Source organism: Pristis pectinata, chromosome 32, assembly GCF_009764475.1.
Source record: "Pristis pectinata isolate sPriPec2 chromosome 32, sPriPec2.1.pri, whole genome shotgun sequence".
Classification (NCBI taxonomy): Eukaryota; Metazoa; Chordata; class Chondrichthyes; order Rhinopristiformes; family Pristidae; genus Pristis; species Pristis pectinata.
This window is the reverse complement of record NC_067436.1, coordinates 14,898,435-14,915,826: the sequence shown is the minus strand read 5'-3', so window position 1 is coordinate 14,915,826 and position 17,392 is coordinate 14,898,435. Positions and strand designations below refer to the sequence as shown.

Below are 17,392 nucleotides of genomic sequence, written 5' to 3'. Positions count from 1 at the left end.
GCAATGAGGCAGCAGCTCTATTGCATGCCTCACTGAGCCACCCAAGTGTGTGTGCATTTTAAATGCAGATTCACATAACATTGCAATTCGACATCATGCAACTTTGAGCCCAAGTCAATTTCTATGGAAGACTCAGTGCCAAATTTTCTTTGATAATGCTGCTTCACTTCGGATATCCTGCTACGGTCAGATCACAGCTTGGGTTCTGGCCATTATTTTAACTCAGCCTGCAGTGTGGGAATAGACAGCTACTTCCCTTTAACCATTCGGTTCTTGAACCAACCTGCACAACCCTAATCACTACCTCTTTATAGCAACACTGTGACCACTTTGACCACTTTGCACTACAATGGACCTTTTTGTTTGTTCTAATTGTGTGCTTTCTTGTATAATTTATGCTTAATTTGTGTTTTTCTTGTGAATGTTGTGTAGCTGATGCCATGAGCCTGCGATGCTGCTGCAAGTGAGCTTTTCATTGCACCTGTGCATACATATGACAATAAACTTGACTTTGACTTTGGATGGGGTTTAGAATGTAAAAACTGCAGTTACTGGAAATCCAAAATAAAAATAAAAAATACTGGAAACAGTCAACACATCAGCAACAATGGAAGAGAGAGATAAACACTTCAAGTTCAATGTCGAGTTCTGACAAAAATTCATCAACCCAAACATTTACTCTAATTTTCCCTCTGCAGATGTTGCCTAACCTGCTATTTCCAGTTTTTTTTTCACAGATAGGATTTAATTGCAAGCCTGTTTTATATCTCACCATGACTTTACAATCCAGTCTGATCTTACACGTGCAGATGTGAAATTGTGCAGGTTAGCAGTGTAGTGAAGTTACTGAACTCACAGCCAGAGTTCTTGGATCAGAGACATGAGTTTGAATCCCACCTTGGGACTGGGGAATTTGAATTGAAGTCATTAAAAACATCTGGAATTAAAGTTGCTCACAGTAACTATGAAACAACCAGATTGTCGTTAAAAACCTAAGGCCCTTCAGTGAGAGAAGTCTGCAGTCATTGCCTCAGTTGAGCCTAATGCAACTCCAGATGCATTAATGCATCCTAATGCAACTAATGCATCCTCTCAACTGCTTTCTCAGTTCTGCTGTAATTAAGGAGGGACAATAAATGTTGGCACTGCCAGCAACATCCACGTCTACGAATGAATAAATGAAGTATACAACTGAACTGACCTCCATCTCTCCCATACTGGCCGTGGGGAGGAGATAGGTTACAATAACCCCAGAACTGCATGGGCCTCGCTGAGAAGTGGAACCCGGTTTGCGGAGATGATAAAGTGGAAATGTAAAGGGAGCCAGAATTTCTTGCTAGTGGCAATTTTCCCACAGTCACTGTGGTGGATCAGCCTGGGTCAACATCCTCAGCAGTGGCTTGTGTACAGGTCTGGTCTCTCTACTTTGGGAAGGATATACCTGCAAAAGAAAGAGTGCAGTGAAGATTAAACAGGTTGTCTCCTGTGGTAAATGTGTGGTGAATCTGTGGAATTTGTTGCCACGGGCAACTGTGGAGGCAAAGTCATTGGGTGTATTTAAGGCAGAGATTGATAGGTATCTGAGTAGCCAGGGCATCACAGGTTATGGTGAGAAGGCGGGGGAGTGGAGCTAAATGGGAGAATGGATCAGCTCATGATAGAATGGCGGAGCAGACTCAATGGGCTGAATGGCTGACTTCTGCTCCTTTGTCTTTGTCTTGTCTTATGCTAAAGGTTTTTTGTATGAGCAGACTGGGCCTGTACTTCCAAGCTTTGAAAATTGAGAGGTGATCTCGCTGAAACACACAACATTCTCACAGTGTTTCACAGGGTAGATGCAGAAATGAAATATCTCCTGGCTGCAGTGTTCAGTATCAGTCACCGCCTCAAAATAACGGGTTGCTATTCAGGACGCAGATGTGGAAAAATTTCTTCAGTGAGTGGGTCATGAATCTTTGAGCGTCCTCTGCCCAAGAGCGATGTGAAGGCTCAGTTGCTGATATATTTAAAAGAGACATCAATTGGCTCGTAGCTCAGAATCAGATTTATTATCACTGACTTATATGCTGTGAAATGTGTTGTTTTGCGGCAGCAGTACAGTGCAAAGACATAAAAATTACTATAAATTACAAAAATAAATAAATAGTGCAAAAGAAAAAAAGGGAATAATGAGGCAGTGTTCATGGGTTCATGGGCTGTTCAGAAATCTGATGGCGGAGGGGAAGAAGCTGTTTCTGAATCATTGAGTGTGGGTCTGCAGGCTCCTGTACCTCCTCCCCGATGGTAGTAACGATAAGAGGTCATGTCCCGCATGGTGAGGGTCCTTAGTGATAGATGCTGCCTTCTTGAGGCTCTGCTTCTTGAAAATGTCCTCAGTGGTGGAGAGGGTTGTGCCCGTGATGGAGCTGGTATAATGAGATTCAAGGATTTTGGGGTTAGCAAATGGTACTGAGGTAAAAGATCAGCCATGATTATATGGAATGGCTGAATGGCTTACTCCTGCTTCTACTTCTTCCAGCATTATGCCCTGAGTCGATTGTCAAATCACAAACTTGACCCTCAGAAACATAGAAAAGTTATTAAAAATCAATGAAAAATTCAATTATTTAAAAAAATCTGCCCACCACCCACACACTGCTTCTATTGTGCCCCCTGCCCCCACTGTTCCCATCTGCCCTCCCTACCTCCCTTATTTTTCCGTGCTCCACCTTCCTCTCCTATCAGCTTCCATCATCTGCAGCCCTTTGTTGCCTCCACCTGTCACCTCCCAGCCTCTCAGTCTTCCCTCCTCCATCTGCCAATCACCCCTGCTCACCTGGATCCACCTATCGCTTGCCAGCTCTTGACCCACCCCTTCCCATCACCTCTTAATACTGGCTATCTCCCCTCTATCTTTTAGTTGTTGAGAACTTGAGGAGATTTGCTATGTCACCAAAGGCTCTTACAAGTTTCTACAGATGTACGGCAGAGAGCATTCTGACTGGCTGCATCACCACCTGGTATGGAGGCTCCAATGCACAGGATTGCAAGAGGCTGCAGAGGGTTTAGACTTAGCCAGCTCCATCACGGACACAACCCTCCCCACCATCGAGGACATCTTCAAGAGGCGGTGCCTCAAGAAGGCAGCATTCATCATTGAGGATCATCATCATCTGGGACATGCCTTCTTCTCACTACTACCATCAGGGAGGAGGTACAGGAGCCTGAAGACCCACACTCAACGATTCAGGAACAGCTTCTTCCCCTCCACCATCAGATTTCTGAATGGTCCATGAACCCATGAACACTGCCTCATTATTCCTTTTTTTTTGCACCATTTATTTATTTTTGTGATTCATAGTAATTTTATGTCTTTGCACTGTACTGCTGCCACTAAACAACAAATTTCATGTCATCGAAGAAAGTGATAATAAATCTGATTCTGATTCTGATTCTGAAGGGTCTCAATCTGAAACATCAACTGTTTATTTCCCTTTACAGATGCCTCCTGGCCCACTGATTTCCTCCAGCATCTTGTTTGTTGCAAACAAAATCTAAAGCATGAAAACAAGAACACCTAAGCAATTTAAAATATTAAATGTTAAAGCAAAAATTAAAAGCTACCTAAAATTTGCCTTTGGTTCTCAGCACTGATCCTTACCATTCAAGTGAAGGGAGATGTTATTCCTTGTAAGTTGCCACTAATTCATACTCCATTGCTGGAATCTATGAGAAGCTGCCAGTATGTTTGTGTTTTTCACATGGATCTATCGATATATCCCTGCAAACTTTAGGCCTCTATTCCACATAAAATTACTTTATACTCTTTATAACCGGATCTCTTTGGCTTCAATGAATGGAAATTCACAGAATTATATAAAGTTATGGTGCAGTGAGCGGTCATTCAGCTCATTCTCTTTATGTTAGCCAAAAACTGACTTTAGGTTAAGTCATGTGGTCATACAGAACGGAGTCTGTGCTGACCATGAAATGCCCATTTTTTAAAATCCTACTCTAATCCCACTTTTATTGTCCCCACGTTCCCACCAACAGCCACTACCACTCACCTACATACTTACCTACAGATCGAGGTCAAGTTACAGTGGCCAATTTTCTACCAGTTCTTGGCCTTCAGCTCTCTACCTGAAGGTATCTCAAGTTCTCATCCAGCTACTTTGTAAATGTACTGAGGGTTTCTGCCTTCACCAACAGCAGTGAGTTCCAGCCCGACATCACTTGTTGAATCAGGTATTTTTTGTTCTGAATTCCCCTATAATCCTCTGTCAATTAATATACATCTACGTGCCGTAGTTACTGACCCCTCTGTGATGGGAAAGAGATCTTTTCCGTTCTCCCACAGTAAGCATATAATTTTATATACCTCAATCAATTCTCCCCCAGTATCCAATGATCCAAATAAAACAACTACAGCCTGGACAGTCTCTCCTCATAACTGCTATCCTCCAGCTCTGGCAACATCCTGTAAATCTCCTCTGCATCTTTTCATAATATCCTATCAAAGAGTCATAGAATTATAAGGCACAGAAACAGACCCTTCAGCCCAACTCATCCTTGCTGACCAAGTTGCCTCGCTGAGCTTGTCCCATTTGCCTGCATTTGGCCCATGTCCCTCGAAAACTTTCCCATCCATGTACCTGCTGAAGTGCTTTCTAAAGGTTGTAAGTGTACCTGTCTCTACAACTTCTTCTCACAACTCATTCCATACACCCATCAACCCTTGTGTGAAAAAGTTGCCCCTCAGGTTCCCTTTAAATCTTTCTCCTCTCACCTAAAACCTATGCCTTCTAGTTTTAGACTCCCCTACACTGGGATAGAGACTGTGGCTGTCCACCTCATGATTTTTAATACATTTATAAGGTCATCCCTCAGCCTCCTATGTTCCAGGGATAAAAAATGCCATACTTTATCCAGTTTCTCCTTATAACTTTAGCCCTCCCATCCTGGTAAATTCCTTATGTCTTTTTTTCACCCTTTCCAGCTTAATAACATCCTTCCTATAGCCAGGCGACCAGAACTGCACACAGTACTTTCTCCTGAGAACCCCTGGCCTATGACCACTCAAAGTGCAGAAGGAGCACTTAGGACGGTGATGAGATCCTCAGATCCCTGCATCGGGAGCACATAGGAGTCCTGTGTAAGTGTCAGAAGGAGCACACCATGTCACATACTAACCCACCCACCTGCCCCACCTGTGGAGGAATCCACATTCCCACAATAGCCTCACCAGCCACCAGAGAACACACAAAACCGGAGTGGGAGTAACTTATCCTTGATCACAAGGGACTGGTTAAGAAGGTATCACAGTACACTGGCTTTGGCTCAAACTGTGATGCTTCTGCAAGCAGGTTTTTTATTGCACCTGCACCTCACCAGATGACAATAAACTCGACTTGACCTGACTTGAACTAAAGTTTCATACAACTTGTAGGGTAATCACATTGAAGAGGTCTCCTGCCATTCATTTATTTGATGTAAGGCAGTCATAACACTGACATACAAATGCTCAATCACTTTACGTAAAGGCTGTGCTACTATTACTAATCCTAGTCATTGGGTGTAACTAGTCCTAGTTATTGGATGTTAGATAAACATAGAACATGGAACACTACAGCACAGTACAGGCCCTCTGGCCCACAATGTGCTGCCGACATTTTACCCTGCTCTAAGATCTACCTAACCCTTCCCTCCCACAGACCCCACCATTTCTCCATCATTCATGTGGCTATCTAAGAGTCTCTTAAATGTCCCTAGTGTATCTGCCACCACAACCTCTGCTGGCAGTACGTTCCATGCACCCACCACTCTCTGTTTAAAAAACTTACCCCTGACATCCCCCTTATACCTTCCTCCAATCACCTTAAAATTATGTCTCCTCGGGTTAGCCATGAAGTTCAGAGAGTCGCATTATCATCCTTGAGTCTTCGTGTCACAAATTCCATTCCGGAGACTTGAGACTAGATCTAAGATGAAACTGCACTGCTGTACTGAGGGTGTGGTACACTTAGTGCTGTTCTCTCTCAAACAAGGTGCAAACCCCAACGTTCCCAGATGAAGGGCCTTGACCTGAAACATTGACTGTCCATTTCCCTCCATAGCTGCTTCCTGACCCGCTGAGTTCCTCCAGTGCTTTGTGTGTTGCTCCAGATTCCAGCATCTGCAGCCTCTTGTGGCTCCTCCTGCCCTCTCAGGTATGAAAGGATTACCCTGGGTTATTTTAAAGACAAGGGATTTTTCTTTGGTAGCTTAACAAATGTTGATTACTCAGTTAACGACACTTGAAAACAGATTTTCTGTTATTTGCCGCACTGAAGTTTGTGGTATCTAGCTGAGTGTAAACTGGCTGTTGTGTTTTATAATAACGATTAAACTTCAAAACTAATTCATTGGCTATGAAAAGCTTTGGTGGTTTGGGTGGGGGCAGGTGGTGAAAAATCCTCTATGAATGCAAATTCTTTCAGTCCTCTGTTTTATTAGGGATGGTAGTTCTTTCTGGTTTGGCTCTGATTTACTTTATAGAACACAATAAAAGCCCTGGAGGAGACAGAGCAGACAGACCTGCCTTTGGCTGAAACCATATGCAATCTACCATTTAAAAACCTGCAGCACCAGAGCAAGTGCAGACTCAGATGTACCCAGGACGGCTGTGGTGTCTCAGTCATGGAGTTTGTTCAAGAATAGATTTATTATTTACTGTGTGTGTAATGATGGTAAATATACCATGAACTTGCAGATAGCAGAATAAAGTAATTCAAAATAAATTAACTCAATCCATTGTTAGAAGGAAGTAAATTTAGACAGAAGTAAGAGAAGAGTAATTTGTTTGAGGATCTGAAGAATTTAAATTCTCCAGCCACTTTTAAACAAGGAAAATTACAGCAAAACAGGCAGCATAAAATGTGCATATATCTTTCATTAAAAAGAAGTTTAATTGAGAACATTATGATGTTTTTTTTAATCAGTTGCCTGGATTGATTCTGGCAATAAAGGACAGAGCAGCAGCTTATAATCAATCTCACTGAGACATACAGTTGCAAGAGGGGCTGACAGGGTGGACTCTAACCCTTAGTTTGTTACGTCAGACTGGAGAATCTAGCACTATAGATTTTTCGACTCTTGGAAATACGGGGTATGAAAATGAAGGTGGATTTTATGTTAAAGATCATGCACAATCTTATCAAGTGGTGCAGCCAATTCATGAGGACAGACTGTCTTGATGTTCATATGTACTCCTAGTGAAAGAAAGGCAATTCATAAACTGGTTTGCCTGTGACGTTGTGATGCACTGATCAAAATTAACCAGATCAGGGTTATTTAGTTGGTACCGCTGGTGTTGAAATGATAATGTATCCAAATTTATTACTGTGGGGGGCAGATGAGAGGTAATGTTATTGAAACCTTCAAGATTCTTAAGGGGCTCAAGAGACTGGATGGAGGGAGAATGTTTCCCCTGAGCGAGGAGTCTAGAACCAGGGGTCAAAGTCTCAGAATAAGGAACTGAGATGAGGAGAAATTTCTTCGCAGTGCGTGATAAAGCTATGGAATTCACTACCCTGCACAGCTGTGGAGAATCAGGATAGATAGATTTCTGGATATTAAGGGAATCAAGGGATGTTTCTTGTGCAAGAAAGTATCATTGAGGTCAAAATCTGGACGAACAGCATAACAGACTGGAAGAACCAATTGCCTACTCCTGCTGCTAATTCTTACACAGAGTAGAACTCACTGACATTCCTACTACGAAACATTTTTTGGAGGAATCTGCTTGTTGTTCAGAGAAGCCCAGCTGCTGTCGAAAAGAACTTCAGGATCAGTCACCATAGTCGCTGATCCAGTTCCTCCAGCAGATCGTGCGTTGCTCCAGATTCCAGCATCGGCCATCTCTTGTGGCTCCTTGTTCGTGAGCTGTGCTTTCTGCGTTACCACAGTAGGATTGGGGAACCCCAAGATCTGAGGCCACTTCACTGTCAACAATGACTGCAGAAAGATTCTGGGAAGAATCTGAACACTGTGAAGTTGTGATGTGCAGTGAGAGACTGATATAGATGGACTTCATCCATTAGAACTGAATACTTGATGTAGCATTCAATTGTGTGTGGGAAGGGGCTAGAAATGTGATTCTCCCTGATTTGTTACCCTGTCCGTTTTCACTCCTAAACGCTTTACTAACAAGACAATTTACCAAGAATGGCATAGGAGTTGGTACTGCTTCCTCACAGCTCCACTGACCTGAGTTCAAACCTGACCTCGGGTGCTATCTGTGTGGAGTTTGCACGTTCTCCCTGTGTCCACATGGGTTTCCCCAGGTTCTCCAGTTTCCTCCTACGTCCCAAAGACATGCTGGTAGATTAATTGGCAGGTGTAAGTTACCTCTAGTGTAGGTTAATGGCAAAAGAATCAGAGGGGAGTTGATGGACATGAGAGGGAGGATGAGTTGCAAAGAAATGAGATGGGGGATGAGACTGGTGGGATTGTTCTGCTAGGAGTCAGAAGGAACCCAATGGGATGAATGGCCTCCCTCTGTGCTGTAATATTTAAGTGGTGTATGGGCCAAGCTGGTATTTCTTCTCCAGCACTTTGTCTTCAGTGTGACTAAAAATGATTGATTTATAAATTCTGATCCCAGTTGTAAACTAAACAGCGCAGAACAACAGCTCCTGTCCAACACCACTTACCCTCGCCTCCACTTGAAGCGGTCAGAGGGGGCCAATTCCTCAACAACACCCCGGTGAACCGTTCAATCACCCCGACTTCCCATGGCAGCTGATCATGCAAGTGCAGCTGACGTGAACCTGCCCTATCCTCTGGTTATCTCTACTCTGCTCTTACCTCTACTTGTATGTAAAACCATGAGGGGCATAGATAAGGTGGATGGTCACAGACTTTTTCCCAGGGTAGGGGAGTCTAAAACTAGAGGGCATAGATTTAAGGCGAGAGGAGGAAAGAGTTAAGTGAGGTCTAATACACAACTTTTTCACACAGAGCGTGGGGGTGTATGGAACGAACTGTTAGAGGAAGCTGTAGAGTCGGGTACAATTACAATGTTGAAAAGGCACTTGGGCAGCTGCATGGGCAGGAAAGGTTCAGAGGGATATGGGCCAAATGCAGGCAAATGAGACGAGCTCAGGTGGACAATTGGGTTGGCATGGATGAGTTGGGCCGAAGGGCCTGTTTCCATGCTGTATAACTCCATGACTCTACTCCTTTCAATTCATTATTTGTTCACTCATTGCAAAATCTTTCTGCAGTCATTGTTGACGGTGAATTGGTCTTATCGGTCCCCAATCTTACTGCTGCAATGCAGACTCGCCTCATGCAATGACCTGGCTCGAGCTGGGCTAATGCGATCACTGTGCATCTCCACCCAGGCCGCACCTTCAGCTGTTTGCCATGTTGCCTCCCCATTCCACTCCCACTACTAACAGGAAACACTCAGCAGGTCAGGCTGCATCTGTGGGGAGAGAAACAGAATCAATGTTTCAGGTCAGAGTCATACAGCATGGGGAGAGGTCCTTCAGCCCAACTGGTTCATGCCCAGCTAAGCTAGTCCTGTTTGCCTGTGCTTGACCCATATCCCTCTAAACCTTTCCTATCCATGGACCTGTCCGGGTGTATCTTAAATGTTGTTAACGTACCTGCCTCAACCACTTCCTCTGGCAGCTCGTTCCAGATATGGACCACCCTCTGTCTGAAGAAGTTGCCGCTCAAGTCCCTTTAAAATCTTTCCCCTCTCACCTTAAACATATGCCCTCTAGTTCTTGATTCCCCAACTCTGGGAAAAAGGCTACGTGCATTCACCCTATCTATGGCCCTCATCATTATATGTCATCAGTTGTGGGGCAGATATGTGAACTGAAGAGGGGCTTTCACACAAGAAGGTTGGAAACCAGTTCTTGAACTTCAGTAGCTCTGTTGAACAGAAGAGTGGCACAGTGGAAGCGTGCTGGGCCCATAACCCAGAGGTTGATGGATCGAAACCATCCTCTGCTATTCTTCAGCTGAACATTTTTTTTCAGTAGCATAGCGGTTAACGTAACGCTATTACCGCGCCAGTGACCTGCGTTCAATTCCCGCTGCTGCCTGTAAGGAGTTTGTATGTTCTCCCCGTGTCTGCGTGGGTTTCCTCCGGGTGCTCCGGTTTCCTCCCACATTCCAAAGATGTACGGGTTAGGAGCTGTGGGCATGCTATGATGGCACCGGAAGCGTGGCGACACTTGCGGGCTGCCCCCAGCACATTCTTAGCAATGCGAAAAGACGTATTTCACCGTGTGTTTTGAAGTACATGTGACTAATAAGTGAATATCTTATCTTTCTTTTTGATTCTGACACCTTCTGCCCTTGGGGTGCTACACTGTTCCACTGGAGCCCAACAGAATACACCTCTTCCTTTCAGCAGTCACTTCTGGATTCAATCTTGGGTTCAACAATTTCAGATCGGAACACTGCTCCATTTTTCAGGCAGCAGCTGTTGTAATGATTCACTTGGACCTTTCATCTTTTGTTTCTTAACTTGCCCTGTTACCAGTCCCATCCTCCTCACACTGCCCTTTCTTTTTGCATTTACTTTCTCCTGCAGTCCATGTTGTCACAGGCTTTTATACCCACCCACCCCCCCCACCCCTCGCCCCTTCTCCTGCTCGAAGATCTGTACTTGTTCGGAGCTGGTCTACCACCCATTCCCAGTTCAAAGTCAAAGTCAAAGTCGAGTTTATTGTCACCTGCACAAGTCTATGTGTGCACAGGGTGCAATGAAAAAATTACTTGCAGCAGCATCGCAGGCACATAGCATCAGATACACAACATTCACAAGAAAAACATAAATTATGCCCAATTTTTTACAAGAAAAAAAGACCACAATCAGAATGAAAAAAAAACAGTCCATTTTAGTGCAAAGTTATCAGACTGGTCACTGTGTTGCTGTACTGAGGTGGTGATTAGGGTTTTGCAGGTTGGTTCCAGAACCGAATGGTTGAAGGGAAGTAGCTGTTGTTGAGCCTGGTGGTGTGAACTGGAAAGCATAAATCTGTTGCTCGCCCCACAGATGAAAAATAAATAAATCACCACAGATACTGACCTGCTAAGTCTTTGCAGAATTCTCTGTTTTTATCTCAGACTTCCAGCATCTGCAGTGATTTATTTTTTGGACCAGTATATCAACTGTTCTGCAGTCGACCTGCGATTACTGTCAAGTTTCCTCAAGGTATGCCCACTTTGAAAAAGCTTCCCGCCTCTCTTTTACGGGGGTTCTGTGAAACCCCTCTCCCACTGAATTCAGATGAAGGGCCTCGACCTGAAACGTCCACAGTCCATTTCCCTCCACGGATGCTGTCCGACCCGCCGAGTTCCTCCAGCAGTTTTAAGAGAATAAGACTCAATTGGGATCAAACCCTGACGACGAAGTGGATCACATCCCACTTGCTCTTACTGCGGAGAGAAACCAGTTTCACTCGAAGTCTGTCTGCCGGCAGCTGCTGGGAGTCAGGGTTGGGCTGAGGGATGGTGGAACAGGGTGTGGTGGGTTTACCTTGTCAATTACAGGACTCGGGAACACCAGGTCACACAAGGGCAGTGGAGACGTTTCCCTTTCTGTCGCTGGAGGGACAGGACTGTGGAGGTCCGTCGGCTGTGGACGCTCATGGGACAGAGCAGGCTCCCAGCCAACTTCCCCACCCTCCTCCCCGCCTGTCCCACATTGCTCCGCACTGGGACAGGGGGGAGTTGCGCATCGTGTGCGTTTACATAACTTCTCCACCACCACCACCCCCCCCCCCTCACCCCCTCAACTGAACCAACCCGAGAAGAAAACCAGAAATTACGGCCAACGAACACGGTGTCATCGCCGGCAGGGGAGGGGAATCTTCGTGAGTCGCCGAAGACGTTGCACTGCAGACACCGAGTGGCGATGATTTTCGCCCTCGTCCTGGCGTCCGCTGTTCGCCTCTCTTCTGTGGTGCGAGCCCAACTGGAGAGGTAAGAGTTAATTAATCCTACCCCCCCCCCCCCCCACCCCAGCGTTAGAGCAACAGGAGACCGGGGCTAAACGGAGCACTGATGGGGATATAAGCGCTTTATAAGATGAGGCGTCTCTTCGATACATAAATCCGCTCCCACATCTCAGAAACCTCCACATTCCGCAGGGAAGCAGTTTTAAAAGACGGGGGCTTCCAATTCATTCCACAGAGCAAGCACAGAACGGGAGTTAACTGTGGATCGGGCTTCCCCTCCAAGTCATTTCAGTGACTGCAAAGTCACAGGGAGCGGAGTGAACTCCAGAAACCCCCAGACAACCCACAAAGGTGCGGGAAATTCTGCATCAGTTTACCAATTACTCCACGCTCTGAAATTCCCTGTATTGGGAGCAGCGGAACTTTGAAAGTTTCCAAAAGATCCTTTGGGGACGAAACGATAATCCAGTTGCAGTACACTTGGAGAGTTTGTGCCAATGTGTTGGTCTAGTCTCGAGTGCTAAAAGGATCGCAAAATTTAAAAAAAAGAACTATTTCTGACAAGTTCCCCTTTTACTCAGAGGGTTTCCGTTAGAACTTTTCACTCTACACAACAATGCGCTTGCAAGTGTACGATGTAATCCCTTCTTTGACAGTCAGCATGTAATGGCTAAAAGCTTCATATTGTTTTCATCAGGGAAGCTTGCTCTGAGAATCATGTGGCTACGTTGGAATATCGCTGCACCAAGGCGTCTGGGGAGATATCCACGTGTTTAAGGTAAGATTTTGGCCTTAACAGGGGGATTCCCAGCGGGGTGAACGTGGGGACAAGTGCTCCGGTTCTCCAGGGCCAGGGTTCCTGTAGGGAACTCAGTTGGGGAATGGACGACAGGAGATATCAGGCATGACAAGGCTTGACACCTGTGTTTGGTTGTGCTCAGTGGCATATTTAGGGTTAAACCAGTCCAGGGATATAGGGAGGGCAGACAACTAGAGCCTTAGAGTCATCAAGCATGGAAGCAGACCTTTCAGCTCAAGTTGTCCATGCCTACCAATTTGTTGATCTGAGCTAGTCCCATTTGGCCCATATCCCTCTAAACATTTCCTATCCATGTACCTGTCCAAGTGTCTTTTCAGCATTGTAATTGTACCCGCCTCTACAGCTTCCTCTAGCAGCTTGTTCCATACATCCCCACGCTCTGTGTGAAAAAGTTGCCCCTCGGGTCCTTTTTAAATCTTTCTCCTCTCACTGGAAACCCATGCCCTCTAGTTTTAGACTCCCCTACCCCGGGAAAAAGACAGCACCCATCCACCTTATCTATGCCCCTCATGATTTTATAAACCCCTACAAGGTCAGCCCTCAGACTTCCATGCTCTGGAAGAACTCAACCAGTCAAGCAGCATCTGTGGAGAGAGAAACCAGTTAATGTTTCACATCAGTGACCATCCCTCAGAATATAAACAGAAAATGCTGGAAATACTCAGCAGGTCAGGCAGCATCTGTGGGAAGAGGAACAGAGTTAATGGTTCAGGTTGAAGACCCTTCATCAGAACTTTGTCAGAACTTCTGACGAAGGGTCTTTGACCTGAAACATTAACTCTGTTTCTCTTCCCACAGGTGCTGCCTGACCTGCTGAGTATTTTCAGCATTTTCTGTTTTTATTTTAGATTTCCAGCTTCTGCAGTTTTTTTTACTTTCACCTTTCCTCAGAACTCAGATACAGGGAGGAACTGGAACAGGGCACTGAACTTGGATGATCAATCAAGATCATATTAAATGGCAAGACAGGCTCAAAGGACTGAATGGTCTCGTCCTGCTTCTGTTTTCTATGCTTCCACTTAGAGAGAGAGAGTCATACAGCACAGAAGCAGGGCTTTTGGCCCATCTAAGCTAGTCCCATTTACCTGTCTTTGGCCCATATCCTCTCTAAACCCTTCCTATTCATGTACCAGTCCAAGTGTCTTTTAAATGTTGATGTTGTACCTGCCTCAACCACTTCCTCTGGCAGCTCGTTCCATATACGGACAGCCCTCAGTGTGAAGAAGTTGCCCCTCAGTTCCCTTTTAAATTTTCACCCTCTACCTTAAACCTATGCCCTTTAGTTTTTGTTTTCCCATCCTTGCGAAAAAGACTGTGTGCATTCACCCTATCTATGCCCCCCATGGTTTTATGTACCTCTATAAGGTCACCCATCAGTCTCCTACACTCCAAGGAATACAGCCCTAACCTGCCCAACCTCTCCCTATAACTCAGGTAACATCCTCGTAAATATTCTTTGCACCCTTTCCAGCTTAATGACGTCTTTCCTATAACAGGGTAACCAAAACCGTACACAGTACTCCAGGTGCGGCATCACCAACATCTCGTACAACTGCAACATAATGTCCCAACTCCTATATTCAATGTCCTGACTGATGAGGACCAGTGTGCCAAATGCCTTCTTCGCCACTCTGTCTAACTTTTATGGGGTGTTGCTACCACTTCCTTGACCAACCGGAAGGGATGATAGTTCAGGAGTGATACCAGCCAGCCCGCCTTTATGAATTTGGACTTTATGAGCATCTCTCGCCTCCCTTTCCAGATCTCCCAAGGTGTGTTGGAGTCGATGGAGAACTTAGTGAAGTGTAGCCACTGTTGTAAGTTTGGAAACATGACAGCCAATGTGCGCACAGCAAGCTTTTGATGACCAATTTCATTTCAGGGATTAATGTTATCCAAGACAGTGCAGCCAACTCTCTGACTCAACTTTGAACTAATGCCATGAGGTCTTTTACATCAAAGTGAGTCAGTCCTTGGTGTAATGCCTCATCTGAAGGATGCTATTCCATAAAAGGAGGGCATTTGGCCCATCGAGTCTATGCTGGCTGTCAGAGTAATTGCATCAGTCCCATTCCCCACCTGTATCCTATTCTCACACCCATGCTCATGAACACTCCTCGCCTCTGATTGTCCCATCAGCCACCTGCACAAGGAGTAAGTTACAGTGGCCAATTAACTGAACAACCCGCACTCTTTTGGATGTGGGAGGAAACCGGAGCACCTGGGGGAGTCCGAGCCGGTCACAGAAGGAACTTGTGAACAGGCAGTACGGGAAGTCAGGATCATAGCCAGGTTGCTGGAGCGATGGGGCAGCAGCTGTATGGGCTGTGCCAGGGACAACCCTACACTGTGTACTGAAACCTCCTGAAGCCATGGGTAGTGTGGGCTGTTACGAAAGCCTATCCAATTAAGCCCACCCCTGCACTTCCCCCACCTGGCTTGCAAACCAAATATTTCATGGAGACACAGGCTTTCCCTCACCTGGCTCCTTCTGCCCACCACCCTCAGTCCACCTATCACCTACCGGCCCTTGTCCCACCCCGTCCCCTCTCCTCTTTATTACAGGCCATCTTCCCGCTACACTTTTGGTCCTCTTGCAGGGTCTCAACCTGAAATGTCGCCGATTCCTTTCCCCCCACAGTTGCCGCTGAGTTTCTCCACAGTTTGCTTTTTGCTTCAAATATTTCATTTTGCTCAAAACACAACCCAGCCCATCACAATAATACCTTCTCACTCTACCCAAGAGACATGTGTAGTGTCCCGGAGGGTGTAGAAATGCCAGTGACTCTGCTCAGGGGCTGATCTTGCACCTCCTGGTGTCTGCCTTTTATAGCAGTGATACTTCTGTGTCATGTTTGCAATGGTTTCCTTTTGTAAGCCCTCCATATTTCAGAGAGATGGTCCTTTTACTGCACCTGTCTCCACAGGAGGGAACACTATCACTCAGATCAGGGCGCTGTTCCAATGCAACATTAGTTTGTTGCAGAGGTCTGTCAAAGTGTAAAATTAAAACACTTTTTACTCACCCAGCCAAGCAGCAGCCGTGGAGAGAGAAACAGGGTCAGGGTCCTTGCTCATAACTCAGATATAGGGAGGATGTTGGAATAAAGGATTGCATTTGCATGCTTTTGGAGCACTCGTAAATTTTTTCACATATAAATCAACCCGGCAATTTCGAGCATTTGGTCACCAGACTATTGGAAGGATATGATAAATCTAGGGGGGGGAGGAAGGGGGGGGCACAGAAAAGATTCACAATGGTGTTGCCCGGACTGGAGGATTTGAATTATAAGGAGAGACTGAATAGGCTGGGACTACTGTTTTCTCTGGGGCTGAGGTTTATCAAGGTTAATAAAACGTTGAGGAGCACAGATAAGATGGATTGTCAGTCCTTCTCCCAGGGCAGGGGAGTCTAAAACTAGAGGGCATCAGTTTAAGGTGAGAGGGGAGAAATTTAAAGGGGAACCTGAGAGGCAGGTTCTTCACACAGAGGGTGGTGGGTGTGTGGAACTAGCTGCAGAGAAAGAGGCAGAGGTGGGTACAGTTACAAAACTTACAAGGCATTTGGACAGGTACATGGATAGGAAAGGTTTAGAGGGATATGGGCCAAATGCAGGCAAATGGGACTAGCTCAGGTAGACAACTTGGTCAGCATGGACAAGTTGGGCTGAAGGGTCTGTTTCTGTGCTGTATGACTCTATGACCCTATGACTCTAATTACAACAATCTCATGTGGGTACCTGACCTGGGTAAAATATTGAGCTGGGCCTGACCAGCATAGCACAGTCCACTGCAACTTCAAATGTTTTCTTTCTGAAAATATACCCTGAGGATGACCCAAACCTGACACAATAGTCAGGCTCTAGTCATTGCATTGGAAGCCAACTGTACTGTAAACGCTGCGATAGGTGTGATAACACAACAGCCATTATATAAATAGCCTACTCCTGTTCCCCTGTGCCCAGGAAAGGTGTTGAAGAATTAAAAGGCCTTAGAAGAAGACAGTTGATTGTCTTGTTAGTCTTTCCAGAAGTTAAAAAAAATGAAGATAATTGGCAAAAGATCCAGAGGAAAATTGGGAATGATTTTTTTTCCATGGAGCAAGTCATTATGTTTGGGAGCAAGTTGTCAGCAAGGACGCTGGAAGCAGATTAACCAGTAATTACCTGAAAGGGTACTAGGTAAATACAGTTCTTGAAAGGGAAACATTTCTCAGGCCAAGGAGCTAATTGGGTTGCACTTTCAAACAGATAGCATGGACATGATGAGTTAGTGGCTTCTCTCTGTGCCACAGTTCATTCTGAATGCCATTTAACACCAAGATATGAAGAGCTTTTTTCTTATAGAGGTGGTGAATCTCTGGAATTCTCTGCCCCTGAGGGTTGTGGAAGCCAGATCATTGGGCTACTTAAGGTGAAGATAGAAACATTTTTGAAAGGCCGGGATATTGAGGGCTGTGGGGATCTGGCACAGAGGAGGAGGTGAGACCTAGGGCAGATCAGCCATGATCACATTGAATTGCAGGGCAGGTTTGAGGGGCTGAGTGGCCTACTCCTGCTCCTATTTTCTTGTATCCTTGTGAGACCACTGTCATCAGGAGAATTACTACTGATTTGAACAAATGGATTAC

The 17,392-nt window shown here is 45.4% G+C and overlaps 1 protein-coding gene across 1 annotated transcript in view; it reads left to right on the top strand.

Annotated features, from left to right (window-relative positions):
- Nucleotides 1-11,838: 11,838 nt before the first annotated feature.
- LOC127585166 (collagen and calcium-binding EGF domain-containing protein 1-like) overlaps nt 11,839-17,392 on the top strand; it is a 169,435-nt gene continuing 163,881 nt past the window's right edge. The window contains exons 1-2 of the mRNA XM_052042381.1: nt 11,839-11,967; nt 12,640-12,720. Coding sequence (XP_051898341.1) covers nt 11,900-11,967; nt 12,640-12,720 — 149 coding nt within the window. The 5' untranslated portion in view covers nt 11,839-11,899. The remainder of the gene's footprint in view (nt 11,968-12,639; nt 12,721-17,392) is intronic.